At 67.4% G+C, this 27,082-nt stretch overlaps 1 protein-coding gene across 5 annotated transcripts in view; it reads right to left on the reverse strand.

The window, feature by feature from the left end:
* Window positions 1-1,979: 1,979 nt before the first annotated feature.
* RXRA (retinoid X receptor alpha) overlaps window positions 1,980-27,082 on the reverse strand; it is a 95,685-nt gene continuing 70,582 nt past the window's right edge. For all 5 annotated transcript variants that reach the window (XM_078436284.2, XM_078436283.2, XM_078436286.2 and 2 more), the window contains exons 3-10: window positions 24,293-24,443; window positions 23,792-23,971; window positions 15,846-16,015; window positions 13,121-13,250; window positions 11,214-11,346; window positions 8,982-9,073; window positions 7,178-7,283; window positions 1,980-5,604 (exon numbers count right to left, since the gene is read on the reverse strand). In XM_078436284.2, coding sequence (XP_078292410.1) covers window positions 5,457-5,604; window positions 7,178-7,283; window positions 8,982-9,073; window positions 11,214-11,346; window positions 13,121-13,250; window positions 15,846-16,015; window positions 23,792-23,971; window positions 24,293-24,443 — 1,110 coding nt within the window. In that variant the 3' untranslated portion in view covers window positions 1,980-5,456. The remainder of the gene's footprint in view (window positions 5,605-7,177; window positions 7,284-8,981; window positions 9,074-11,213; window positions 11,347-13,120; window positions 13,251-15,845; window positions 16,016-23,791; window positions 23,972-24,292; window positions 24,444-27,082) is intronic.

Consider the following 27,082-nt stretch of genomic DNA (forward strand, 5'->3'; position numbering starts at 1 on the left):
GGCCGTGCTGTGTGGGCCCATGCGGAGCCCGGGGCCTCTGCTAGACTGCTGGAAACTCAATAGCGCACAGCGGTGCTCCCGCTCCGGGGGGTCACCAGGGCCCCTGCTCACCGCAGGAAGTTGGCGTCAGAACCTTGCCCACCTGGACTCACTTGCCTCCTGGCCCCATCCTTCAGCCTGACTCCTCTGTGCTCCCTCACCGGGATGGGGGGGGGGGGGCGGTAAGCACGCTGTCCCGGGTGTGCTCCCCAGAGCCTGCGTCCTGGAGAACCCTTGGGAGGACCCTGGGTTGGGGCAGGGTGGCCCCCACAGAGGTCAGCTCAGGCCCCCGGCCACCCGGGACTGACTCAGTCTGACAGAGAGGGCCAAGCAGCTCGGCCCCCGCCTGGAGCCCCCCCGCCCCGCCCTCCCCCCCCCCCCCCCCCCCCCGCCCCGGCTCATTAGGAAGACACAGGTCTGCCCTCCGAGCACCAGCGCAGGGCCTGGGGAATACTGCTTTCCTGGTCTCCCGCAAAGGACCCTCGAGGCCCCTCCTGGCTCTGCAGCTGTCCGGGCCGATCTCGGACGGGGACATTTACACCTGGGGCCCTCCCAGCCCACAGGAGCCCTGCCCACAGGACCACTCCCGAGGGCCTCGTCCAGAGCCGGGCTGGCACCTGCTCGGGGTACATGACCGCCGCTCAACAGTGGGTTTGGTCGCGTGGAAGGCAGGACAAGGGGTCCGTCAGCAGGGAGGAACCCTCCCAATTCTCCAGGCCCTCCCAGGACTGACCCTCCCTCCGGACCAAGGAAGCGGCCCCCCGTGGCTGGCATATACGTGCTTTTGACAGGAACAGAGCGTGGGCCAGTCCCGGCGAGGCCCAGAGTGGGGTGGCTGTGCTGCGGGGAGAGGTGGGGCTCCCCATGCCCGCCCCCTTCCAGGCTGAGCTTGTCCTGGCTGAGCTCCTGCGGGCAAGACCAAGGCCTTGACCCAGGGGAGGGTACACGGAGGGAGCAGCAGGCCTGACAGGCGTCTTAAACTGACATCAGACCACGTCGTCACTTGCTATAGTCCCACGGGTGCCCCCGACCCAGCCCTGGGGCCTGGGGAGCGACTCGAGGTGGCGGTGCGGCCGCCTCGTCAGTAAGCCCCGGGAGGGAGAAGGCGGGTGAGCCGCTCCCACTGCTACCGCCTCGCACGTCCTGGGGCTACTGAGGTCCTTGCACCCGTGTGCGGGTGTGTGCGTGTCCTGTGTGCACTGTGGGAACGTACGTGTGCGTGCACACGCGTGTCTTGCGGGTACGTGTCGCGTGGGGGGGCCAGTTGTGCACGTGCACACGTGGGTGAACACACGCACGTTGTGTGCTCGCGTGTCGTTTGTGTGCACGTGTGTGTGTGAGCACATTCGGGGGGGGGGTAACGAAAGGGGAGCCCCCGGCCTGTTGTCGGCTGCACGCGTTCCGGCCGGGAGCCGCCTTCACCCTCGGGCCAGCTGTCTGGTGCCACAGAGCAGGACCCCGCCCTCAGGGCTCGCAGAGCCTCCCTGGGAAGGTGCCCGCTAGACAGAGGGCACACGGGAGGGCACAGGCACCACCTCCAAACCGCGGCCCGGCCCGGCCCGCAGGCAGCGTGGACGCGAAGAGCATTTATCACACGGGACGCAGCAGACGGGGTGTCATCACCTCGTTATTAACGGGGCGGCGAGGTGACCTCCTTCGTCTTGTGGCCTGTGTGTGGACCGCTCCCCCCGTTCGGGCTCGGGCAGCCTGGGGCAAGGCAGGAGGCCGCTTGCCTGGTGCCCACGGATGTGGGGGGGGGGGGGCCCTCTCGGACCTCTGGCCCAGCCCCGGGGGATCCGGAGCCGAGCAGACCCAGGAAGGCCCCCCCCCACCGCAGCAGCCGGAGGCCCCGCTCGTGCGGCCGACTTCCAGACCCAAAGCGGGAGGCCTCCCCGCCCCCCCTCCCCGCCCCCAGAACAAACGAGAACCGAATGGGGATGTATTTTTAAACGCTCATATTTTGTTTCTCCTCTCAGTTTTTCTGTGTTTCTTTCCACGTTCTGACACCGTTGTTCGTCCGTGCCCGGCACCTGCGGTGCGGTGTTCAGAGAACGATCACGCAGGGAAGGAAGTTCACAGCCAAACAGAGTCTCGGGAAGGCCGGCTGGCAACGGGGGCGGGACAGCGCAAGGCTTTAAAGACCTCTCGGAAGGGGAAGAAAACCCTTGGACGTCTCGGGCCCACCCCCGCCCGAGGGGGACGTCTGCGCGCAGAGGTTCGTACAAAGCCCGTGCGCCGCGCCCCAGGCTTCGCGGGGGAAGCTGTCGCCTCCGTGTCCAGAAGCAGAAACAAAACAGGTCCCACCCCCCCATCATCCAAGTATACATGAGGGATAAAATTACATTTGTACAAAAATAGATTTTTTTTTTTTTTAACCTTTCCCGATGCTTTAGACGTTTTATCTCTGTATGTACTTGTCAACCTCTCTAAAGCGTTAGCTACGCGTCCCAGCTAAGGCATGGCTAAGGATTGGGGACTGATAAAGCTGCTTGCTCCAAAGCATCTTAAAATAGATGCACTCCTTGCCTTGACATATTCATTCGAACCCGGATTTCACCAGAGGAGGGGTCCTTATTACTTGCTTACGTGAAGCAAACGTACAGGAACACGGGAGGAGGGGGAAAGTCTGGATTAAAAATGAAAACAAAACGCTGGTAACTGCTACGCGTGTGCCGCGGGTCGACGGCGTGTGGCTCCACGCAGTTTCTCTCTGTACAGCACGGACATTTTACACCACACCCCTGCGAGGGCAGGGACCAGGCCACGCGCCCGAATTCCGTGATGGGGACAACATCAGCTGATTACCCACTGGCTGCACGTCCGGCCGGGCCCTCCTAGGGACCCCCGCAGAGGAGGGAGCCCTGCCGTGGCTCCCCGTGCTTGCCGCCGGCCCGAATCCTCTAGGAACGCCGAGACTTGGAAAGCCGAGGGCGTGGGGCCATCTTCCCCCAGAGACCGTGTGTTTCCAGGTGACAAGGGCAGGCTGGCTTCCAAGGAGACACTTGACGGGGGTTGTGGGGGGGGGGGGGGCAAGCCAGAGCCCGGCTTTGCGGACACCTTGCAGACGCGGGACGCGGTCATCTGGGCTCCTCTGCCGTGGGAACCCCGTCTGCATGTCAAAGTGGGGCAAGTGCGCGGAGGCACCTGCAGGCCGGGGCCCGGGCGGCGTCCAGCCCGGCCGAGGCGGGACGGGCAAGAGGTGGCTAACGAGCTGATGTTAGTGCTATCTTTAGAAAATTAAAGATTGTCCCACCAAAATAATAATAATAATAATAATAATAATAATTACAAAAAAAAATCACCTTAATGGAACCAGATTGGTAATACTATTAAAGGTCTGGTCACATAAAAATCCTACCTCTCTACTGAGCGACGGGCCGTCGCCCCATCTACCACCTTCTCAAACAGCACTGGATGGATGACAAGGACAGCAGACAGATGGAAGAGAAGGGCAGCCCAAGGGTCTGGGACGCTGTGCCTGCGGGCTGGGGGGGGGGGGGGGCGGGGCGCAGAGGGGCTGGGGGTTTCTGGCTGTCGAGGCAGCGGGAGCCCGGGGGCCTCAGTGCTTTACGGACTAACAGCCGGGGCCCCCGGGGCCCGGAACGATGACGTTCCCGCGTGCCCGAGGGGGCGGGATGGGGAGGACCGGGGGCACCAGGGATGCTGGGCGAGGGGCAGTCTACCACTTATTTCCACGACCGGGGACCCCGCGAGGGAGTCCCCAAGAGTCCCTGCGTCGCTGCTGGTCACAACGGAGCCCCCAAAGGCTGCTGAGATTTGGGGGAGCGTCTGGGAGCTGGGCAGGCCCCAGCACACCCCGCCTCTGCCGCCCGCCCAGCAGGGGACACCTCCCCACGTGATGGGGTGGACGGTGGAGAAAGGAGGGTTTTGTGCCACCTCAGGGCCTCTGCCTGGAGCCTCACTTTCCAGCTTGGCCGGGGACTCTGGAAGGAGAAGAGCCACAGCTACTTTCCCCACGGAGGCCTGAGGGCCAGCAGGCCTGCCTCTCCGCATCCTGCCTCAGGACCCCCCACCCAGGGTACAGGCCATCCCCTCAAGGGCCGAGAGGGCAGGAGCCGTCTGCATCCCCTCACCCCCCCATCCCTGCTCAGGCCCCCACCAGTGACAAACGCTGGGTTCGTGGAGTATGAGGCGTGAGAATGGAAAGTACTCAGACCAAAGGGAGGGCATTACAGTGCAAAAGAAGCCGGTTCAACCTGAGAGAGCCCCTGCACCCCCGAAGCTCGGAGCGTGCCCCCCCCCCCCCCCCCGCCCAGGAGGCAGCACCCCTGCCCGGGTCGGCAGAGAGGCTACGGAAGCAGGCGCTGGGCTGGACTGGGGAGCCATCAGCCGCAGCAGATGTCCGATGGAGCCCCGCGTAAGGCCGTTGCCCAGACAAGACAGCAGCCGGGCCGGCTGTCCCCGAGGGGCATCTAGCCACAGGCCCGAGGACGCTGGCACGCGACGTCCCCGATTCCGAGAGGCTCCTACACGCAACAGCCAGCCAGCCAAGGGGGCCGCTCTCCCAGCAGCTCCAGGAAGCGGCCCCACCGTCCTGCCGGGCCTCTGGCTCTCCATGCCCCCCCACCCCTGCGGGCCTCCCCTCCTCCCACCGCTGCGGGCCTCCCCGGAGGCCGTCTCTGCCCGCGAGGTCAGCTGAGTCACAGCAGCGTGGCCGGGACTTCTAGGAAGGCCGGGAAGCGGGCTCGCCCTCCAGGAACCGGGCGCGAGCCCGCCCCTCCTCACAGGCCGAAACAGAAGGCAGAACGGAGGACGGGCCACGCACCGGGTCTGGCTACCCTGGGTCGGACGGGGCTGTGCGAGCGAAGAAGCTGAAACCACGGTGATGCAGAGAGAAAACCGAGGTGGGAAGGTGGGCGACCCCGGTCCCGGCAGCCTCGAGGTGGCCCCAGAACCCTGCACGGAGGTCAGTTCCCGTTCCGGTCGGCTCGGGGGCCAAGTTGCAAGCCATCTTTGGGAAGGGGCTGCTGGCCCGTCCCTGCGAGGGAAGGGGAGCCCGGGGCCCCGGAGCCCCTCTCAAGTGCCCCGGGGCGGGGGGCGGTGCAGGTGGGGTCGTTGGCAGCCCACCACTGACGCCGGGCGGGGCGCGCTGGCTGGGGGGGCCCCTGACGGGTGGCGAAGGGGTCACTGCAGACACAGGAGGGTGGCGGGGATGTTCCGAACACCAGCGGCTGCTACAGCTCCAGGGCAGGCCGGCGGCCAGATGAGCCGCGCTGCCCTGAACGTAAGGAGGCGTCGGCAACTCTTAGGCTTAGCAGGCTGCGCCCCCACGTCGAACAGGCCAGGCGGAGAAGGGGCGGGGACGGGCCTCGGCCGGGACGAGCAGCTGGCGGCCAGGCGGGGTGGCCAGGCCGGGGGTGGGGGGGGCGGGCGGGCGCGAAGGACGGGCCGCGGGCCTAAGTCATTTGGTGTGGAGCTTCCAGCATCTCCATGAGGAAGGTGTCGATGGGCGTGTCCCCGATGAGTTTGAAGAAGAAAAGGTGTTCCAGGCACTTGAGGCCGATGGAGCGCAGAGCAGGAAGGCGCAGCAGCAGCTTGGCGAACCTGTGGGAGGGCCCGTGGAAGAGGAAGCGGTGGCCGCCTGCTGGGCGCCTGGGGACAGGACCCAGGTGGGTCCTGTGCCCACCGCCCACCGGTGCTGAGCCCGAGGGGGAGGTGGGGCCGCTCAGCCGGCCAGGGCCTGGGGGCGGGAACAGGCGGGGTGGACACAAGACCCCAAAGGAAGATCCAGGGAAGAGAGACCTGGGATGAAGAGTCAGGGCCAGGCAGTGGCTGGGCTGGTGCAGGCTGAGTCGGGCATTACGGGAAAGCTAAAATGTGTGGGTTCTCTCCAAGGGCAATAGGGAGCCACAGCAGGATTTTAAGTCGGGGAGAGAGCTACAAAAACGGATCTGAGTATCAGCAGTGCCTCTGGCCACAGCGGGGAGACTAAGGTGGGGCCGTTCGTGGGCCGGGCAGCAGGTCTGTGCTCGAGCAAGCCTCACCCCATAAAGCGCTGGCATCCCGGGTGCCCCATGCCAACGCCCACCCCTTCCCCAGAAATAGCTCTATTGGAGCTGGGCCAGAGGCATGATCCCCAGGCCCTGCCCGGCCCCTGGGGGTGGGGAGGGGCAGACTGACTGGGGGAGGGAAGGGGGAAGGCTGGGGCTCTTGGAGGAGGGTCACCAGGCTTAGCTGCTCTGCCACCAAGGATAGTGCCCTGTCCCCTCCGGGGATGTCCACAGCTGCCCCCCCCCAGCAACCACACGGACCCTCGAGAGGCTGCGGGGCCTCGTTAACTATTCACAGCGTCTGTATTTCAGGGGAGAAAGCCCTGGGGTTGGCTGCCATGCAACCCACGTTTTAAAGGCAAAAACGCAGCAGAGAGGCTGGACCGGGGCCAGAGAAAGCGGTTTTCTGCTGAGCTGGCGAGATGGGCTGCGGCGTGCAGCCAGGAAAAACAAGCAGGCCTGCCCTCCATCCTCCCCGGGAAGTTTCAGTTTAAACCAAACCAGATGAGGCTGGGAGGGAGCGGGGCACAGTCGGGTGCGCGAGCCAGCGGGCACCGCGGGGCGGGCGGCGGAGAGGGAGGTCTGGTGTCCGGGGCCGGGGGGCACACACCCTGCCAGGAGAGGCCCTTTCGGAGGGAGGGGCTAGAGTAGGACGACAGGCACAGCAGCAGCAAGCCACCTCCTGTGCGTCTGGCACTGTGGACCCAGAAATGAGGCCCAGCCCTTCCGGTGCCCCCCGTCAGGTGGGAGGCAAACTCTGAACACGTTTATGAGGCACCCGCTCTGTGCTGGCCTCCGTCCCTGCTGGGGGCTAGCACGCAAAGGCCCCGCCTCTAGGGGTTCCCTTCCGGGGCGGAGGAGACCACTGGCTTCGTTTTCATACCCCACGGAGACCAGCACCCGCCGCGTGCGGACCGTTTCCGGTGAGTTGCAGGGGTGTGACAGCGCATCCGCGGGGTCCCCACCCTCCGCACACCTTCCCTGACGGAGGCGGTGCCGCCTTCTAATTCCCACAGCCGTGCGGGAGAGCCGGTGGCAGTCCGGCCTGGGGCCGGGGGGTCTGGGGTGAGGCCCCGAGGGCCCCCGGGGCAGGGGGCCGGGGCAGGGGGCTGGGGCCGCGGGCTCACCTTCCCGGCTGCTCAGGGTACTTGTGTTTGCAGTATGCCTCCAGGGACGCGTAGACCTTCTCCCGCAGGGCCTCCACCTCCGCTGGGTTCGAGAGCCCCTTGGAGTCTGCAGGGGAAGGGGCTGCGGGTCAGAGGCCTTCGCCCAGGAGGCTGCACGGGACACCCGGGCACTCAGGCGAGCTCCCCGCTCGGACGAAGCCGGCAGCTGCGGGCGGGCTCTGGGTCCCGACTTGCCACTCGCTGGCCACGGGACCTCGGGCCCATCCCTGGACTTCGCGACACAGCTTCCCCATTGGGGCTCAAACGCAAGGGGACCGCCGTCCCCCCCCCCCCCCGGTTACCGTGGCAACCAGGCTAATGTCCCACCCTTGCTGCACTTGGGACTCCGTTCCTTTGAGGTGGATGAAAGCTCCGAACCTTCACCCCAGCAACACCCCAGAAACAGCCCCCCCCCCCCGAGTCCTGGGACCCTGAGGGCGGGAGCCCGGTCCGGAAGGGGCTCTGCCCGTGGACGGCGATGCCCGGGACCACAGCCACCAAAGCCTCCAGGGCCCGCCGGTGGGATCCGAGGCGCACAGGGTGTGCCGGGGCTCGGCTGGGTGAGCGTCGTGGGGCTTCCGGAACCAGTCAGAGCCCACCGGGCCAGGCAGCTCCGTCCAGCGTCCTCTCTGCCTCCTTGTCTCCCGGGGCTTCCCAAGGCCCCACAAGCCAACGTCAGACGAGCCCACCTCTCCCCGCAGCAGCCAGCACTTGGTGGTATCGCACTAGGGTTCACGAGGCCCTGGGTCTGGTCCCAGCCAAGTGTGGTCCAACCTGATGGCTTGGGGGCCGGAGGCTGGAGCCCACCACTGCCCGCTTGCTGCCGTCTGAAGCCGCCGCGGCCCCACAGCGGCTCAGCCACGGGACGGGCCTGCCGTCGGGTCGCCTTGGGCCCCGGGTCGGGGGGCGCTCACAGCAGCACTGCCCTGGCAGCCTGACATCCCAGCAGGTGCGCTGAGGTCCACGGCTTGAATGCCGCAGGAGGCCTGGGGTCCTGGGCCTCTCGGGGACGCGCCAGGCTTCTCCTTAGCTCAGCGCCCCCAGGCCCTGAGGAGGCCCCAGCTCCAGCCATCTCCTTCCTGTCCCCAGCAGCCCCACACCCAGGACTCGGGCAGCGAAGGGGCACCAGCGGCCGGGCCACGCACAACTTGAACGGGGACCCCACCCGGGCGGGGCCGAGATGTGTGGCCCGGCCTCCCATGCTGGCAGGATCACAGGCTTAGAGCATAAATCTGGGGGACAAGATGCCCCACAGAAACGGGGTCTCCCCTAAAGGAGACGTTCACGGATCCACAGGCGGATCCCTCAGCACTGGAGCGGCCGCCAGGCAGGAAGGCAGGGGGGCCCGCTAACCCCCCCCACCCCCGTCCCCGTCTTCACCACGGCCCGGCCAGCTCGCCCACCTCTCCCTAGAAGCCCGCGGCGGCCCCGAGCCTGCCCCCCTGCGTCCCCACCCGCCCCTGGCAGACCGTCCGGGCTCCAGACCTTCCCTACTAGAAGTCCACGAAGACGCTGCCGCTTCCAGTGACCGGGGTTCTGGCGGCCGGTGGTGCCACACCGCGGACGCGGGGCTCAGAGGGCTCGGCCACAGGCCACGCCGCACCGCGAAGGAGGAGCGCGAGTCACTGAGCCCCACTGCCCGCGGAGGCCGCCACGTTCTCACGCTCACGAGAGCCACGAGAAGAAGGCGGCGTGGCCGCTCCGCCAGCGAGGAGGCCACGAGCAATGGGCCGCGAGCGCCCGGGGCGAGCCAGGGGGGCCGTACCGGGGTTGAAGAGGACGATGGCGCGCAGGCAGCCCAGCTCCGTCTTGTCCATCTGCATGTCCCGCATCTTGGACACGAGCTCCGTCAGCACCCTGCGGAGGACGCAGCACCGCGGTCCCAGTCAGGCCGTGGCCTCGCCGGGGACCCCCGCGGCTTCCCCAGAGGACTCGCTCGGGAAGCGGCGTGGACGCCGGGCACAGCCGAGAACGGCCGGGCCACACCCGGGAGCCGCCCGGCCGGGGCCTGACGTCCCCCGCGCCCCCGCGTGTGGTCCCACCCGGAGACGGGCGGCTCCCTTTCCTTTCTCAGGACGGTCGGCAGGTGGCATTTGCCAGGAAGGGACCTGTGACAGCGGCACCGAGGGGAGCCAGGGACCCGGACACGGTGGGAAGAGTCCGCCGCCACGGCTCCCCACGGCTCGAAGCAGGGCCGTGGCGCACGGCACCCACACCGCTCCTGTGGGTCCCCAGGACGTGGCCCCCCCCTTGCTCCCTCCCAGGCGCCCGAGGGGGCTTCACTTCCAGACCAAGCCACGCCACCTGTCACAGGGCGAGCCCCGACCCAACCTCAGCTGGCCCAGCCCCTGCGGGCAGCGGGCTCCTGGGTCCCCGGGCTGCCTGCGCTCCCCGACCTCGTCGGCCTGCTCACTGGCCCCCAGAACTCGACGGCCGTGTCCAAGAAGTGGCAAGTGTCTGGCGAGGCTGGGCCACAGGGGACCAAGGACGGTGGCCTGGGAAGAACCTGGATGATGGCCCTGAGGAGCCGGGGAGCCCCCAAGGGTCTGCGGGCTGGAGAGGGGAAGATCCCAGGGAGCCTTGGGGACAGAGCGGGAGGGGACAGGCGCTTACACGCCCCACCACCTCTGCTGCGGCCAGCGGGGCCCCGAGGCAGGGGTCACCCGTTCCATTCGCTCGAAGGGCAAGGAGCGGATTCCTTCTGATGCCGCTCTGGGCCCACTCGGGGTACAGCCCCACGCCTCTGTCGCTGTCACCTCTCTAGCAGCTGTGACACAGAACTGGCGGCTGGGTGCACGGTTGGGGCTGCATTCCTAAAGCAAAGCAGATCCCAGCAGGCGATCCCCTCTAAAGAAGGCCTCTGTGGACAATGGTTGCACCCCGCAGCTGCCTTTGCTGGCACCTTGTACGTCAGCCTGTTAAAGGCCCTGAGAAGTCCTGCAGCAAAGACACACCTATATGCTGCTTAAACCAGCACTTGCCAGGGTACGTGGCCCCAGCCCCTGTTTGCACTTGACACATCCCGGGGAGCTCGAGGGCCGACTTCTTGGTTCTACCAGAACTGCCCTACAGGGCAGCGTGGTTCCTGCGTTTATTCTCCCGTGGGGGACGGCCGGGGGGCCCCGCTCACCTCTGACTTCAGGGCTCCCATACTCGGGCTCCCTGGGAGCCCTGCCACCACCTTCCCTCACTGCTCCCGTGCTGCGTCCCCCGCCCCAGGGAGACCCTACGACGCCTCTCCCAGCCCTTCCTCTGCAGCTGGCTCAACCAGACACCCAGGTGCCTGCAGCCGGGGACGGGCAGCTCCTGTCCTCCCTGCCGGGTGGAGCACAAGGGAGCTGTGTGTGTGGAGCGAGACTGGAGGCGTGGGGCTCCCCCACCCCTGCCAGCGCTGCCTCCCTGCGTGTATGCTACGGAGCGCAGGGGTGCGGGGAGGTGAAGGAGCAGCGGCCGACACGGCAGGGCGCTCTCAGGCTTCGACGTATTAAAAACACAGCAGCTGCTGTAAGACGGTGACTCCTCCTTTTCAGAAAGTGCAGTGCTCCTTCCGCAGCACAGGAGTTTAAAGAGAGCCAGGAGGGGACCCCCGGGGGGCTCCGTCGGTTAAGCTTCCGACTTCGGCTCGGGTCATGATCTCACGGTTCGTGGGTTCGAGCCCCGCGTCAGGCTCTGCGCTGACAGCTCGGAGCCCGGAGGCTGCTTCGGATTCTGTGTCTCCCTCCCTCTCTGCCCCTCCCCTGCTCGTTCTCCCTCTCTCTCCCTCTCTCTCTCTCTCTCTCAAAAATGAAAAACGTTAGAAAAAATTTTTTTAATAAAATAAAATAAAGAGAGGCGGGAGGAAATGCATCAAAACGTTAGGCTGCGGCTGCTGGGTGCCCCTCGCTGACAGACTTAGGGAGACGTGAACCTTCGTGCCTACACTTCCGTTTCCCCATCTGAAACCCGCGTGAACGGAACCCACGCTAAGCGGGACGGGAATGTGGGCCGGGGGCCCCACCTGTCAAAGATAGCGCCCACCCCGGCGCTGTGGGCGCTGTTCCGGTGGACGTGCAGCCCGGTGGCCAGGAGGATCCCGTCCTTCACGGCGATGGACCGGTGGGAGAAGGAGGCGATGAGCAGCTCGTTCCAGCCTGGGGGGAGGAGGGCGCAGGGTCACGCGGCTGCGTCCGGGCCCCGGGGCCACCCTTCCCCCCACGGGGCTGCCATCCAAAGGCAGCACGCTCTATCACAGGACCATCCCAAAGTGGGGTCTGGGGAACCCCTACACGAGCGTGCCACAGGAACAAGGTTCCCAAGCACCTATGTTTGGGAAATGCCTCTTTCTTCTACGATGCAAACTGGGGCAATAAAGGCCCTGAGAAGTCCTGCACAGAGCACCCGATTTGGCTCTGTTTAACCAGGTGCTCCCAAACTCATGTGCCCAGAGAAGTCTCTTCCCGCAAGGGTGCGCAAGCCACGGACGATGTGGGGGACTCTCTCCGGGGCGACCCCAGAGCTGCTTCCGCGAACCTTGTCTCAGCAGCGAACTCTCGCGTTAACGTGTGCCACCTGGGGCACCACCAAATAGTACGTTATCAAAGTGAAATAAGGCTGGGCCTCAGGCAAACCGGACCCTCTCTTTACATGAGTTCCCAGCGCAGACAGACCAGAGCAGGCATCTTGGGTCAGGAAATGGTACGGAAGAAAAAGCTGAAATGGAAACAATTTCTGTGCTTGGTTCTCACTGACTCCCGTGGAACTGGGAAGCCCGGAGCCTCTTCCCCAAGGACAGCGAAATTCACAGCCACACTCCCAAGGGCTCGGAAGGCTCCGGGCTCCGTGGCAGACGGGATCACGTGGACCATCCCGTTCAATACTGACTACAATCCTACAACAAAACCAGGAGTAGCCCCGTTTTACAGGAGGGGAAACTGAGGCACAGCAGGGGTTACCCCACCACAGTGAGTCAGGTCGAGAACGTGGGCCTCTGCCCACCTTTCCCCGATGGTTCTGGGTGTTGGGTTTTATGCCCCCACTAGAGTGGGAGCTCTTGGAGAAGGCGCCCCTCCCCTCCCCGCCAGGCTGGGGGCAGAGCCGGCCCCAAGAGCGCCTGTCCTCCCCAGCCGGCCCTAGCCCTGACACCGTGGGATCACTCAGGAGTCACTCTGCTCTCCCTGCTGCCCCGCGGGGCCTGCCCGGTCCCTTCCTACCTCTGGGCCTGGCTGCCTGCCTGGTCCCCTCCTACCTCTGGGCCCGGCTGCCCTCTGCCATTCGCTCAGGGCCCAGCCGGGGGCACGGCCGGGGTCAGGGTACGGCCTCAGCCGGTGGACACAGCACCACCCAGCATGTGCAGGTGGCCTGGTGGGGCAGGAGGCTGGCGGGGGGGGGGGGGGGGGGGTGCCCCTGCCAGCACCCTCTGAAGGAAGGCCCAGCATAGCTGGTTCCCCCGTCCCTGCTGTCCCTCTGGCAGGAACTTGCTCTGAGGACCCTAGTCTCACGGCAGAAACCGGTTTCCACCTGGCACGCCCATCACGTGTCAGGAACTGGGCCTGAGCTGAACCCCAGTGCCGACGCTCCCACCCACCTGCCGGCATCGCGACCCCCACCCACAGAAGGAGCTGAGGCCTCGGTGTGGGGAGAGGGCAGGACACACACACAACCCCCCCACCGGGGCAGCCCGTGACAGTCACAGGCCCCTCACCCTCTCCAGAGGTCCCCAGACAGCGCTTTACCTCTCAGAAGGCCGCTTAGAAACCCCAAACCCAATACCTCCTCCGGGAGGGCGGAGCGAGGCCAGACGGGGCAGGGAGCCCCGCGCTGCAGGAGGATGGGGCGTCCCGGGGTCTGGCCCAACCACGGGGCCCCAAGGCCCATGCCCTCTCCCCTCCGATGCCTTCCCCGGCCCCGACCGGACCGGCCACTTACCTGCCCTCAGCAGGATGACCTGGTCGTCTAGGGGCAGCTCTGAGAAGTGCGGGATCCGCTTGGCCCACTCGACCAGGGTAAAGAGCTGCTTGTCCGCTGCCTGGCAGATGTTGGTGACGGGGTCATTGGGCTGGGCGGGGGGGAGGGGCACACGGTGAGCGCCCTGCTGGGAACGAGGCCCGGACCGGGTCCCCCCACCCCCACCGCGGCACCTGCCCCGGGCTGAGGAAGGCCCCAAGACCAATGTGCGAACGGGGCCACTTTACATCTCCCTTTGGGGGCGTGCCCCGGTGGGACGACGACGACGGCGGAGGAGACCGGGTCAGAGACGGAGCGGTGAGCAGGAGAGACGCTCACTGGAGGACGCGAGCCAAGGACGCCTCCGGCACCCGGAAGGGCAAGGGGCGTCCTCCCCGGCAGGACCCAGCCCTGCCACACCCGACCCCAGTCCGCAGACGCGGATCAGGGACCGCGGCCCTCCAGGACCAGGACCGTAAGATACTAAGCACACTGCCGTCTCGAGCACTGGGTGCGGGGCCCGGTGACCCTGTGGCGCAATCAGGGAAAGAGCAAGGCAGGTGTGAAGCTGGACCTGGGCCGGGGGGCCCCGGGGGGCGGGGGACAGTGCTGGCCCCTCCGTGCCATTTCTTCCTCCCAGCTGTGGAGACGGTATCCAGATGCGGGCATCAGAGCCCCTTCTGCAAAGTTCTAGCCAGAAGGGACCTCTCCACTCATCGTCACCGATGAGGAAACGCAGGCAGGCCTCCCCGGCTCCTGGCAGGCGGAGCCTCGGGTCCTGAGCGAGGTGGGGCGGGGGCAGAAATCCGTCGCTCCGGGAACCACAAGGGCCGGGGCCCCCTGGCAGGGGCAAAGGCTCCTCTGAGGAGCTTCCCCAGACAGCGGCCACCTGCCCTAAAGGGAGGCGCGGTCTCAACACCCGGGGTCCCGCGGGAGGGGCCTGCTGAGGGCTTGCACGGGAAGCCGGGTGACAAACTGTCACAGAGGCCACCAGGCGGGGAAGGGCTGGGTGAGCAGGGCGGGACGCGGGCTGTAGGAATAGGCGTCAGCCAGGGCTTCTGGGGCTCATGGGACCCCCAGCCCAGGGTGACGGCCCCCAGCACACCCTTATACTTGCCCTCACCCCAAAATCCCTCTGCTGCTCAGGGCTGGCCTGCGTGGGGTCCCCAGCTCACGAGGGCGACACACCCAGTAGGTAGCCTTGTCCGAGGCCACCCCTGCCGGGCTCTGCGCCTCTGGCCCCGTCAGGTGGAAACGGGCCCGGGGAAGCCTTGTGGAGTGGGGGGGGGGGGGGGGGGGGGGCGGGGACGGACGTGGAGGAGCCTCAAAGCTCCTGGAGGCAGCCCAGGGAACCGGCCTCCCTGGCCACCGGCTGTTGGCCCCCTAGGAGCCCACGAGGGGCCCAGCGCAGCCCCTGAACCACTCCCGGGCAGTGGCCTCTGCAGCTGGCCGCACAGGTCACGTGTCCCAAGAGATGACAGCAGCCCCCCCCGCCCCCCGGCCCCAGGGTGCGAAAGGTACCCCTCCAGAGTGAGCCACCCTCCTGCTGCCTGAGGGACGGGGCCTAATGCGTTGTCCGAAGGGGGGCCAGGCCGACCCAGAGGAAGCTGTAACAAGGCCAGCCACAGGAAGGCAGGCTGGCGCCCCCCAATGCCAGCCCTCGGCACGGCCCGAAGCTCCCGGCCGGTTCTGAGGGCAGGGGGAGCAGGTGGCAGCTGGTTGTTCCTAATAACGTCTGCACTCGACAGAAGAAAAACGTTGGCAGCCCTTGGTCTATCTCCCGATTTTGTCCCGGAGCTTCTGTCCCACCGTGAACCCCTCGAAGCCGGCCCCCCCATCCCGGGGCCCTGAGGGGTGGGCTCGGTCCACAAGCAGAGTGCCGGATGCCTGCCTTCGGGCCCCGCGTGCACCTGCTCCCCGGTGGGCACCAGAGCGGAGGCCTGACAGGGGCTGTGGCCCTGGGCACCGGGCGCCCCCACGGGGGTCCAGGGAAGCCAGGTGGCCAGCCACGGTGGCCTCACAGTGCCGGGGCCTCATGAGCACACGGGACACGCGTAGCGGGGGTGAGGGCTGTGTGTCAGCACCCGCGGGCAGGCGGGGTCCCTGGCCGGGGCCGGAGAATTAACCCACCACGCACCCCGCCATCGGCTGCCGTGTGCCGGGGGCCGTGAAGGGAGCTCTGAGCCACGCCCTGGGGCCAGGCCCGCCTTCACAGGGCCGTAGAGGAAGGCCACAGGGGGCAAGGGCCCCGGGAAGAGAGACCCCTTAGCCCAGACAGACGCGTGAGGAGGAATCAGAGAGAGCTGCACGTGCAAGGGCCCTGGCGGTGCACTGGTGGACGAACAGGGCGTGTCCAGCACGGTGGGAGCCACGGCGAGCCGGGCGGAGGACGGAGGGAGAGAGGCCAGCGCCACCTCGGGGCTGGCCACAGGCTCTGGGCCCAGCCCCGACCCCCACGTGGGCGCACAGGCGAAACAGCAGAGTGGCCTGTACACCTGGGGCACATACGGGACCCCCGACACCCAGCTGAGCGCGGGCTGCAGGCCCCGTGGGGCAGGACAGCACGTGCGGGGTCCCGGGCATCAGCACGGCCGACAGATGGGGCCTCTCGCCCGCAACGCTCACAGGGGCCAGCGGTCCTCAGGCAACGCCGGCCCCTGCGGTCCCGGTGGGGAGAGGGGACCACGTGGGCAGGGGTGGCGCTCACCGAGTTGGGGTTCAGCCCCATGTTCGCGTCCACGTACGTCTCGGTCTTGGGCTCGACAGCCAGCTCCGCCTCCAGAATCTTCTCTACCGGCATGTCCTCGTTGGCACTGCTGGTGGACTCCACCTCATTCTCGTTCCGGTCCTTGCCCCGCTGCCTCTCCTCCTGCACGGCTGCAGGGTGAGGGAGGCCATGGTCAGCCCGCGACTCCCTGGGCAGCGCCCCCCCCACCCCGACCAGGGGCCAAGCCGTGTCGGCCCCGAGCCAGCGTGCCCGCCAGGGCCAGTGAGGGCCAGACCACGGCCCGGTCTCTGCCTCTCAGCAGCCACACACACTCACAGAGCACCCCGCCTCTCGTTAATTCGTCCGGCTAATTCCACATCAGGACCTGTCCGGGGCCAGGCATACACAGGCCAGGGCACACGGGGCCCAGCTCTCGTGCAGCTGACGGATGGTTCAGCAGGGAGCCTAACGTGCAGCGAGAAGGGTTTTGATGGACTATGGGCTCAGACAAAGCCAGGAAGGCTGCCCGGAAGAAGCGGCAAGAAAAGTAAAGAGGCACGAAAGACAAGGGCATAGGAGGCAGCGTGTGCAAAGGCCCAGAGCCAAATCAGAGATACTCCTGATGAATGGGCCTCTCACACCAGCTGGAGACCCAGTACAAGGGGTACACGGGAGCAGGGGCAAGTTCCTGTGCCACAGGAAAGGGACAGGATAGGACACACATCTCTGAAAGTCCCATCCAGCTGCAGAAAGAAAAGGGGGGCCCAGGGGAGACCAGGAGCTGGATGCCAACCCAGAGCATCAGCCAGGATGGCCTGGGGCAGCCCGGTAGGGAATGGGGCAGCCCTGGGGCTGGAGGGCTGAGCAGATGGGTGGACAGGGCATGGCCCAGTCCCCGGGAGCCCAGGGAGAGAAGCCGACGGAAGCAGGCAGAGAGGAGGGCATTCACTTGCACACTGCCCCAAGGAGACCCACGTGGACAGAAGGGAGGACGCCAGGGCACCGTGCGGATGGGCGTTTACAGACCTCAGACTTCAGAGTCCACGAAGCTCAAACTGCCCTTCCCAAGAGAGGCCGGGACCCAGGGGTCAGGCTGTCGACCCCACCCAGAGCCCCACAAGCACCCAAGATGGCTCCTCGGGGCTGCCGCAGCCTCCTGGGGGACCCCCACCTCCACCCCTCCTCTCCGGTAAGAGAACTAAGGGCCCTGGACTGGGGCAAACGAGTCAGCCGTAGGGAAAAGTCACAGCCTGCAGCCCGGTGCGGGGCCAGAAGGGCTGTCCACACGGCACTGTTTCAGCCTGAGCCAGCTAGGAGTGTCGGGAATGCCCAGATGCCGTCACAGCAGCGTCCCCCAGGCCCACCCTCCTATGGTCCCCCCTCCACCAGGCCCCTGGGGTGGCCTCGACCTCCTCAGGGCCGGCTCCTCGGCTCCCCCCGCCCCCAGACAAGGCCCTCGGTTTCTTGAAGACCCCATCACAGAGTGGGAGCTTGGTGAGGGGACTTCCAAGAGTGTAACACGGAGACCTTTGTCCCCAGGCCCATCTAAGCTGAGAGGAAGGGCCTGGAAACAGCCCCTCGCCACAGAGCCCAGAGGCAGGCCGACCCCTGGGAGGCCCCGAGGACCGAGAGAGCTGGACCCACCTCTTGCGGCCACATCCAAGCCCAGAGGGCTCCCAGTAAGAGGCAGAAGATAACCCTGGGCTGGGGGAGCCCCGCATGCCAGGCCCAGGTCCCCCACAGCACCCCAGGGGTACAGGCAGCTCACTCCCTTACTGGAAACCCGAGGGCTTTGAGACCTGGGCCGGTGCTCGTGGCACACAGTCCTCGGACTCAGCCCCTCGCAGCCCCCATGACTGCACCCGGCAGGCCGCTCTGCCGAGCCAAGTGCCCGACAAACCTCATGAGCCCCTCAGAACCCTCACCTGGATGGATGCCCAGACCACCCGACTCGGAGCAGCTCGCCTCACCATCCCGCTCCTGGATCGCAGGACCCGGGCCCCCACCGTCCCGCTCCTAGATCGCACCCTGAGCTGCAGCACCAGAGGCCCTGGCGAACGGCCAGCTCCTGGGGGGCCCGTGGGTAGAGCACGAAGATAAAATACAGTGACGTTTGCAAGGAGCCGAACCTGCAGCCCCCAGGTCACGCTCCTGCATAGGAGCCAGCTGAGGTCAGCTGACTCCAACCGCTGCAGGTCCTCTGGACCACTGCCCAGCTTCCGGCCAGCCCTGGAGGTGGGGGCTCAGCCAGGGGGCCTCACGGCCCTCCCGAGGATGCTGGCCAGACCCTCCTCCTCCAGCGGGCCTTTCCTTGTGCCATCCGGGTCTCCCACTCCCCATTGCTGACCAGTCCCTGATTTATATTCCCAAAGCCAGCTCAGAGCCCCTGCCCTGCAGACCTCAGCCCGGCATCCCGCCCTCACACCCTCACACTCTCAGGGCACTGCGCCCAGTGCCCTCTTTCCTGGTCCAATGTCCTGGGGCAGTGCCTTCTGGAGAGCGGAAGGTGCAGCCTGACCTGGGGCTTCCTGAGTCAATGGCCCCCTGGGCCTCAGATGGGCTCATTCTCCCCTCCAGGACATCTCTGTGGGGCACAGCACGTCCCCGGGTCTCACAGATGCCAGCTGTCACGAGACCACCTCCTTGAACCTCCAGACCCCACCCCGCTGCCCTGGCTCTGAGGGCCTGAACTCAGGCTGCCTTACCAAGTCCTCTCCCCTTTGGTTTCCTGATGGGTTTGGCAAATGCAACGGACGGGCAGGAGGGAGGAGGGCGGGAAGAGGCGTCCGTGGCTCTGGAGCCTCCACGCCCAGCCTCGGCTCTCACCTGCCACCTCCTCCCAAGGCCATGGCTCCTGGGGATCAGCCCTCCCCCGGGGATCCATGAGCCCCCGTTCCTCTCTCGCCGCTCCAGCCCGGGGGGCATGAGGGCTCCCTGACGGTGCTGGCCCCAAGGGTCCCACAGGCCTGCCTGGTTCCAGGAGCACAGCCCACAGTTCCCTGACAGCCCAAACGGACACCTCTGTACCACCCCGCGGGGCTCCCTGAGGGCAGGCGATGTCTGCCACGCTGGCCGGTGGCTATTTAGAGCCAACCCCGGGCCAGAGGCTATACTCTCCGAGACCCAGAGCACGGAAGAGGGCCTTTGCACTCACAGAGTGCGACTCAAGGACGGGGGCCAGCTCAGCGCCTGCAAATCACAGCAGCTGGGCCGAAGAGCCAGGCAGGAAGCCCAAGTCAGAGTTTCTGCAAGGCTGGCGCTTCCCAAAGGCCGACAGCAGGTGGGGGCTGCGGGGGGCGGGGGGAGCTCCAGCTGGCGCGCAGGTGGCGAGGAGGCACGGTCGTGCTCCGGGCCCTCTCCAGCCAGGCTTCCAGACCCCAACGTGTGGCAGGTGCCGGGCTGGGGCAGGGCACCTCCTCGTGGTCACCCTGCTGCCACCGTGCACGGACTGACACAGCCAGCAGCTGGGGTGACGGACACAGAGTCCAGGCAGGCCCGTGTCCCCGAGACCCTGGGGGGGGGGGGGGGTGGTCCCCGGGGGTCTGTGCTCTGGGCACAATCCGAAACCCTCAGGGCCAGCACACAGCCTAGAGGCATGCGCTTTGGCTCAACTGCCTCGTTCTTCCAGCTGGGGACGCAGGTCCAGAGCAGCACGGGGGCACGGCTGAGCTCACAGGACAGCGGGTGGCTCCGGGCGCCGTGGCCCTGCCCTGCCCCCGCCAGCTGTGTGGCCCCGCTTCCCCCCGCCCCGGAGGGAGCACCGCAGCCCCGGCCCCGGGCTGGCCCCGCGCGGCGCTCCCGCCTCCGGCCCCCACGCTCCCCACACGCCGGTCACAGATTTCCTCCCACTGCACAGGCGGGCGGACGGGGCGGCCCGAGTGTGGGGGCAGCGCCCGGGGTGGCAGCGGCGGGTGGGGGTCCCCGGCACCTGCCTCCTCGGCGGGGGCGGCGCGAATTAATTAGCCAATGCTTCGTGAAGCACTTTGAAGCCGTGGAGGGCCGGCACCTCTGAGCGGCATCATTATAAATATTATGGTTGTATTTGTAGATGGCGGAGGGGGCGGGAGGAGCCCGGGATTTATGTTTTGCCAGCTCAGTCACCTTCTAGACGTAGTCATGTTTGACTTACGTTCTGCCAGCGCCAAGGAGCCTCAGGCGGGAGGCGTCTGCGAGCACAGGGCCTCGTTCCCTGCCCCCCCCCCGCCCCCACCCTGGGCCTGAGCCTCCCCCCCCCCCCGAAGACCAGAGAGGGGGCCGCCAGACATGCGCCTGGGAGGGGGGCTCCACACCCGACAAGAGCGGGGTCCCAGGCATCAAGGGAGACGCTGACATGGGGGTCGGGGAGCGGGGGCCACCCCGACCCACTGCCGTGTCCGCTGCACCCCTGCGGGCCGTGGGGGCTGGGCGGGAAGCCAGGCGGGGGAGGGGGTGGCTATGGGAGCAGCACCCAGCCCCGCCGCCTCCTCTGTTTCCAGCACAGAGACAGGCAGGCCCGGCCCAACGCCCCTTCTTTAGCCGGGGCCACTGAGACCCAGAGAGGAGGTGTCCTGCCGGAGGGGCTCTCTAGCTCAGAGGACACGTTCCCCCTTCCTTCGGGACTCAATCCAGGACAGTCAAGGAGTCTATACTCGAGAGCAGCCACACACACACACACACACACACACACACACACACACACACGAGGCGCTGCCCTCTCTGCACCCCGGTCTTTGGGTTGGGAGACGGAGCACAGAAAGCAAAGGGAGGCAGGAAGGAAGCAGGGAGAGGCCTTCCTGGAGGAAGAAGAAGGAAGCAGAGAGGCATACAGAGGGGCGACCCCTCCAGCCTGGAACAGCACCACCCCTGGCGGGGGCCGGATCCCCCCGTCGGACCAGGAGTGCCAGCAGGCCCCCCGAGCCCTGCCCCCGCGTGCTCCAGCAGACAGGCCCGGGCTCAGCCTGGCGGACGGCTGGCACGTCCCCCCCGGAATGCCGTGGAGCGAGTCCCAGGTGGTGCGGGTACGTGCAGGCCCCGGCACTGCCCAACACAGACGGTATCTGCCTGCCTGCAGCGCCCCTCTCATCAGCCAGCACGCGGCAGGGCGGTCCCCATCCGTGCCCACCCCGACCGCGCCCTCCCGCACCGCACTGGGCAGCGCTGCCCGGGCCCGCGCCTGGGTCCGCACCCGTGACAGAGGCGTGATCGAGGGCCTCACTGACGGGCCCCGCGGCCCGGGCCAGCCTAGAAGCCAACGCCTCACATCCCACGCGCTCCTCTACGGCCCACGGTCCCGCTGCAGCAGCCTTGTCCCCAGAGCAGCAGACAGGAAAAGAGCTGTTTCGGGACCAGTTCCGGGGCGGGGGGGGGGGGAGCTGGGGGCAGTCCCCAGCCCCCGGTCACAGGCCTCTTGGCCTGGGAGACCGTGGAGCCCCCTGCGGGGCCAGCACTAAAGCCACACTGCGGCCACTGGTCACCCCTCCCAAGGGTGAGGCTGTGGCCTGGGCCCTGCCACAGAGCTACACACGGGAAAGCATGGGTAAGAGCGGCGTCTGAGGCACGACAGAGCTCCGGAGGAGGGTTTTTACTGCACGTTCGTGACTCATAAATCCAGTACGAGGCAAAGGGGAGGTGGGCCCTGACGGGATCAGGTATTTATCTAACGGCCCATAAATCAGGTCTCGAGGGCCGTGCGCCGCCTCGGGAATGCGCCCAAAGCACCAGACTTATCCGTCAGGCGAGGGAGACAAACGGGCTGGTGCCACCCCGGACCAAGCCAACGGCTGCAGACGGGATTCGGCCTGTGCTGGCCCGGAGACCCCCCAGGTGCCCACCCCTGCAGCCCGTCTCTCTGTGAGTGAAGTCAGGGCAGAATCCCCACACGACGGGCAAGGGGGCTAGAGCGAGTGTGGAGACGGGCCCGGTGCCCAGTGAGGCCCCGCACGAAGCAGCTGTTTCTAACAGCCGCTCGCAAGACCCGGTCACCGTGGGCGCCAGGAGGGGGGTCAGACCAGGTCTCCCCAGCCCTGGGACCCTGCAGCATCCACTCTCTCCCAGACCTTCGGGAGGTCAGGCAGCTGGGGTCTGAGGACGCTCAGGCTGAGGGGGCCCGAGAGGGATCCACATTTAGCAGACCGTCCCGGGGACCCACGGAGGGTGACTCTCTGGGGCCGGGAATGGCATCCAGGCCTCGCAGCATGCCGTATCTGCTGATGCCCTCGGCCTCTGCACACGCCATCCCTGCCGGCTAGGCACCCGGTCTACCCGACACCCTTCCGCTCTGAAGGCATCAGCCTGACATCTGCCTGCAGCTGGGTCACCGCCTCCTCTGTGTCCCCTGCCAGCGCTGAGCACACCTGGGGGCCCCGCCTGGTAACGTGACTATCCCTTGCAGTGGACGCATGCCCACGGCTCGCTGCTGCGTGCCCAGTGCCCAGCGTGGCGCCTGGCACCAGGAGCGCCGAGCTCGGCCAGTGAGTGGTCTCGGGCGCTGACCCGAGCTCGCTCTGTGCTGGGGTGTCCTCAAGGGAGCCCGAGCCTCCCCCCAGCCCGCTGGCACCTGGCCATCTGGCCAGTGCCCTACGCCCGGGGAACACACTCATCTACCACCCACCATGTGCCTGCCCCGCCCAAGTCCCCATCCCGGGAACACAGCTGCACGGGCCACCCCCGGCCAGCCCTCCCTGATTACAAAGGGCACCCAGAGGAACCAGGGCCGGGTGCACACCTCCTCTGGCCCCCTGGATAGCGTAAAGGAACCAGGACAGCACCGGGGGCCTGGGTCCCGCCTGGCATGTGGCCTCGGGCAAGCCCTGGGCCCTCTGGGCTTCAGCTCCTCCTCTGCCTGTCCGAGGAAGGGTGGGTGGGCAGACACTCCTCGAGGCCCCGGCCAGCCCCTGCAGCTCAGCGCTGCAGCTCCCGAGGCCCCTCCCTGGCCGGAAGCAGTGCCAGACGCGGGACATCCCGTCGTCCCGCTTGCCCTCGTGGCCTCGAGGAAGAGGTCCCACAGGACCACCTGGCCCGGCTGGGGTCTCAAGTTTCCTAACAAGGACGGGTGGGGTAAAACAGGAAATGAGACGAGAGCCGCAGGCACCCCGGGGGGACAGTCCTAGGTGGTGAGGCCCCACTGGAGGCCCCACGAGGAGGTCCGAGACCCACACCCTGACCCCAAGCAGCACTCCTCCAGCCCCGCGAGGCGCCGGCTGCGAGACTGAGCGCAGAGGCAGACTAACAGCGACCCAGGATGCAGGAGTCATCAAGCAGATGGGGAACCGAAGCCCACGGACGCACCGCAAGTTGGGGTCAAGGGCCCAGACCCAGGTCTGGCTGAACAACTGGAGATTTCAATGACCTCAGGTGACCTTCCCTACCTGCCCCGACCCCCTGCCCCTAACAAACAGTTGTCAATAAAATGGGCTCTGAATCCAAGGCGGAGACGCCCACTGAAGGAGGTCCGAGGGAGGGGAAGGCGGGGCGGGCCCCCCCCCCACCCCCCACCCCGCATGCAGCAGGGCTCAGCGGCACCCCCAGGGCGGCTGGGGCTCCCTGCTCCACTCCGCCCCCTCATCAGCGCTGTCCCCGCCACGGCGTCCCCGACTGTCCCCTTACCAGTCGGCTGCAACACGACCTCAGGACCCTCCCTCTCCCCATCTCCCACGTGCAGCCTCAGCCCTCGCCCGCCCAGGTCCCAGAGCCCACGCCCTGGGCCACCGGCACCTGAAGAGGCTTTGATCGCGTTCCCCGCGCGGGGCTGAGAGCCGCCAGCAGGCAGGATGGAGGCGGCCCCCGCTAAGCCCAGGGCCTGGCGAACAGCAGGCGCCGGGTGAAGAGCAGGCGGGCCTGGGCCCGGGGAGAGCCACGGGGGCTGGCCCCTGGAGGGAGGGAGCGAGCGCCCCGTCGGCTGCGGCAGCGGGCCGTGGGAGGGGCGGGGCCGTGGGAGGAGCTGCGGGGCCGGCACCGGGCGGGCCTACCTTCGCGCTTCATGCCCATGGCCAGGCACTTCTGGTAGCGGCAGTACTGGCAGCGGTTGCGTTGCCGCTTGTCGATCAGACAGTCCTTGTTGTCCCGGCAGGTGTAGGTCAGGTCCTTGCGCACCGTCCGCTTGAAGAAGCCCTTGCAGCCCTCGCAGCTGTACACCCCGTAGTGCTTGCCTGCGGGGAGCGGGGCCTTGAGCACGGCCCCCCGGGCGCGTGGGGCCTCCTCCAACCCCGCGGTCGGCGGCCGGGGTGCAGGGGCACGAGGCCGGGCCGGCCCCCTTCGCCGTCGACCCCCCCCCCCCCCCCCCCGCGACGGAGGCCTCCAGGCCCCGCCCACCGCCGTCCCCCTGCGGCCTCCCCTGCTCGCGATCCCTGTGCTGCGCAAAACCCCCTCCTGGGCCCAGCCAGCCGCCCGCCTCCCCGCACCGCTGCGCCCTGCCCGTGGTGGGGGGTGGGGGGGAGTCCTGCGGTCCCGCCGCAACCACGACGGCCTACCTGAGGAGCGGTCCCCGCAGATGGCACAGATGTGCTTGGTGAAGGACGCCATGTTCCCTGAGGGGTGGGCCGGGACTTTGAGGACACCATTGAGGCCCAGCGGGGGCTTGATGTCCTCGCTGCTGCTGACGGGGTTCATGGGCGAGCTGAGCTGAGGAGGGAAAACCGGGGGCGTCCAGGGGGGCACGTGCCAGCATCCCCCCCCACCAGCCCTACCGTAGGAAGGTGCCAATGAACCCCCCCCCCCACCTTGCAGAGAGGAAACCGAGGCTCAGAGAGGGGCGATGCCAGCCACGGGCCACACAGCACAGGAGCGGCAGGGCCCAGCCCCGCTGAGCCCTGCCCTGCCTTCAGGGACGACCCCCCCCCCCCCCCCCGCCATGGCCTCAGAGGAGGACCCCCCAGGGCCCTGCTTACACCCCGACTCTCACCCACCTCCCATCACTAAGCGAGCCCTGGACAGGGCAGCGTGAGCTCGCGCCCCTCCCCTGTGAGGCAGGCACTTTGTTTTGGGGACCCCCAACCCGCAGCTGGGCGCCGAGGCCTGGTCACAGCAAGGAAAGGGATCTGGGGTCCACCTCGGCAGCACACCGCCAGGTGGGGTGGGTGGGGGAAGCTCGGATCATGTGACCCAAGGAGAGCGGGACAGACAGCGCCCCGCCCCACCCGGAGGCTGACAGCCCGATGCTGCCCAGGAGGAAGCGTGGGAACCTCACCGTCACCCTGGCAACAGCTGCCGCTGCAATGACACAGCAGTTTTGGTTCCGCTGCATCCACCCCAGCTCTCCCGGCAGCGCTAGGGCCCAGGGGTGCTTCCCGCTGCGCCCACAGGCTGGCCTGTCTCCACTGGCGCCAGGACCCCGGCCCGGCGGCCCCCGGCCCCCCACTTCCGCAAACCCTGACAAAGGCGGAAACCGGGCGGTGTGCATGTCTCTGGGGAAGGACAGCAGGCGCCTGGCTGCCCCCGGGTAGCCCCGGGCCCCTCCTGCCAGCGGGAACCTCACCTCCTTCCTTCCCCATGGCCCCCGACCTCCACCGTTTTCTCACGGGGCAGCGAGAACTTGGTGCTCCGAGAACACGAAGCACAAGGCCCCCAATGCCTGTTTCCACGCTGGCCTGGGAGGCTGGGAGGGTCCTTCCAGCCCCCGTGGCTCTGGGGCCCTCCCCCGCCCGGGGCCCTGTGACTCTGAGTGCACTGACCACCCCCCCACCCCCCCCACCCGGGACTCCGGGGGGCTCCCAAGAAACCCCTGGGGGCCATCAGGTGAGAGGGCGCCACGGACCAGAGCGGCCTGTCCACTGGCACCAGGGCACTCTCTGCGCACCGTCCCCAGGCCTGGGAGCGTTTCCCACAGGAAAGGGGACAGAGAAGGGGCCGTTTGCGGAGGGCCCTGTGCCCAGGTGCGCCACACACGTTCGCCTCTGCCATGTCCCTGTCCCTTCCCAGATATGGATGTGGAGGCTCAGGAGGTCAGGGGCCCGGCAGGCAGGCCTCTGGGTAGCAGGCTGTGGGCACCAAGGCGATGCCCGCATGCTGCAGGGGGAACAGGCCCAGAGCCGCTCGGGGACCCCACCCGTCACACGCCATTCCCTAAGTGCCCAGCGACACAGGACATATAGCCCCGCGCAGCCCTGCAGAGCTCGCTGGCTCGGTGGGGACGGGGCGGAGGCGGGTGGTGGGGACAGCACAGCTTATGGCAGGGCCCCCGGATTATGCCCTCCTCCATCCACTGTGTGGCTTTGGGGAAATTATTCAATCATTCCGAGCCTGAGGTTCGTCGTGGGCCAAGCTGAGGGCCGCCGTCAGGAAAACTGAGCCGACACAGGGGCAGCTTGCTACACACACTCGGCCTCCAGGAGACGTCGCGGGCTGGGTCCCAGGCGGAGGGGCCGCTGAGCCGTTCGGGAAGGGCGCGACATGGGTGCAGAGGGGGCCGACGGGGGGGGGCGGGGGGGGGGGGGAGTCACTGAGGACATGGGAGCAGGAGGCCTGCCCCCGCTGCAGCCTTCCCCACGCTGTGGGAGCCCGGCCAGGACCCCACGTGGCTGGATCCACTCGAGGGCACCAGGGAGAGGAACCTGGGCATTTCCTCTTTCATGCTTGCCCACACCGTGCTGGGTGGGTGGCAGGCCACCTGCCCTGTCCCCCGTGTACATGCAGGCCCTAAGAACTGGTGACTGCCCTAGGTAAACTGAGGCAGGGCCACTGCAGTGAGGAAGGCAGGGCGGGCCCCACGTGGGAAGGAGCTCTAGGCGGGAAGGACCGTCAGTGCCGTGGCTGGCGGCCATGTGCCGGGGGCATCCCTGCCCTCCCGGCCTCAGGCTTCCCAGGGGCACAGCAGTCAGCCCAGAGGCCTCTGGGAGCCCTAGGAGACCCTGCACACGTGGGGAGACGAGGCTGGCTGTAGCCCCCACTCACCATAGGCCTGGGGCCACCCACATCGATCCTTTGCCTCAACTAGTAAACGGTGCCCATGAGGCCACCAGGGCCAGGCTGTGCGGGGTCAGGGGTCACACTTCGCCCTTCCCAGCTCCAAGCTGATGTGCCTTGGGCTGGCCCCCCCATTCTTTGAGGAGCTGTGCCCCCTCCCCCCTGCACCCCATCCACGGTGCCAATAGCCCCTGGCTAGGGCCTGGAGGCCATGTGGTGTGGCCAGGGTGGGGCCCAGTCCCATTTCCCCTTTCATATCCTTGGCATTTTTTTCAGTTCCCACTGGAGCCTACAGGACTCGCTGACAACCAGCAGCCTCATCAGGGCCCCGCCAGGGTCTCCTGCCGCCTCTGGAGGCT

The sequence above is a fragment of the Panthera onca genome, chromosome D4 (assembly GCF_046562875.1).
Source record: "Panthera onca isolate mPanOnc1 chromosome D4, mPanOnc1 haplotype 2, whole genome shotgun sequence".
In the NCBI taxonomy this organism is placed as follows: Eukaryota; Metazoa; Chordata; class Mammalia; order Carnivora; family Felidae; genus Panthera; species Panthera onca.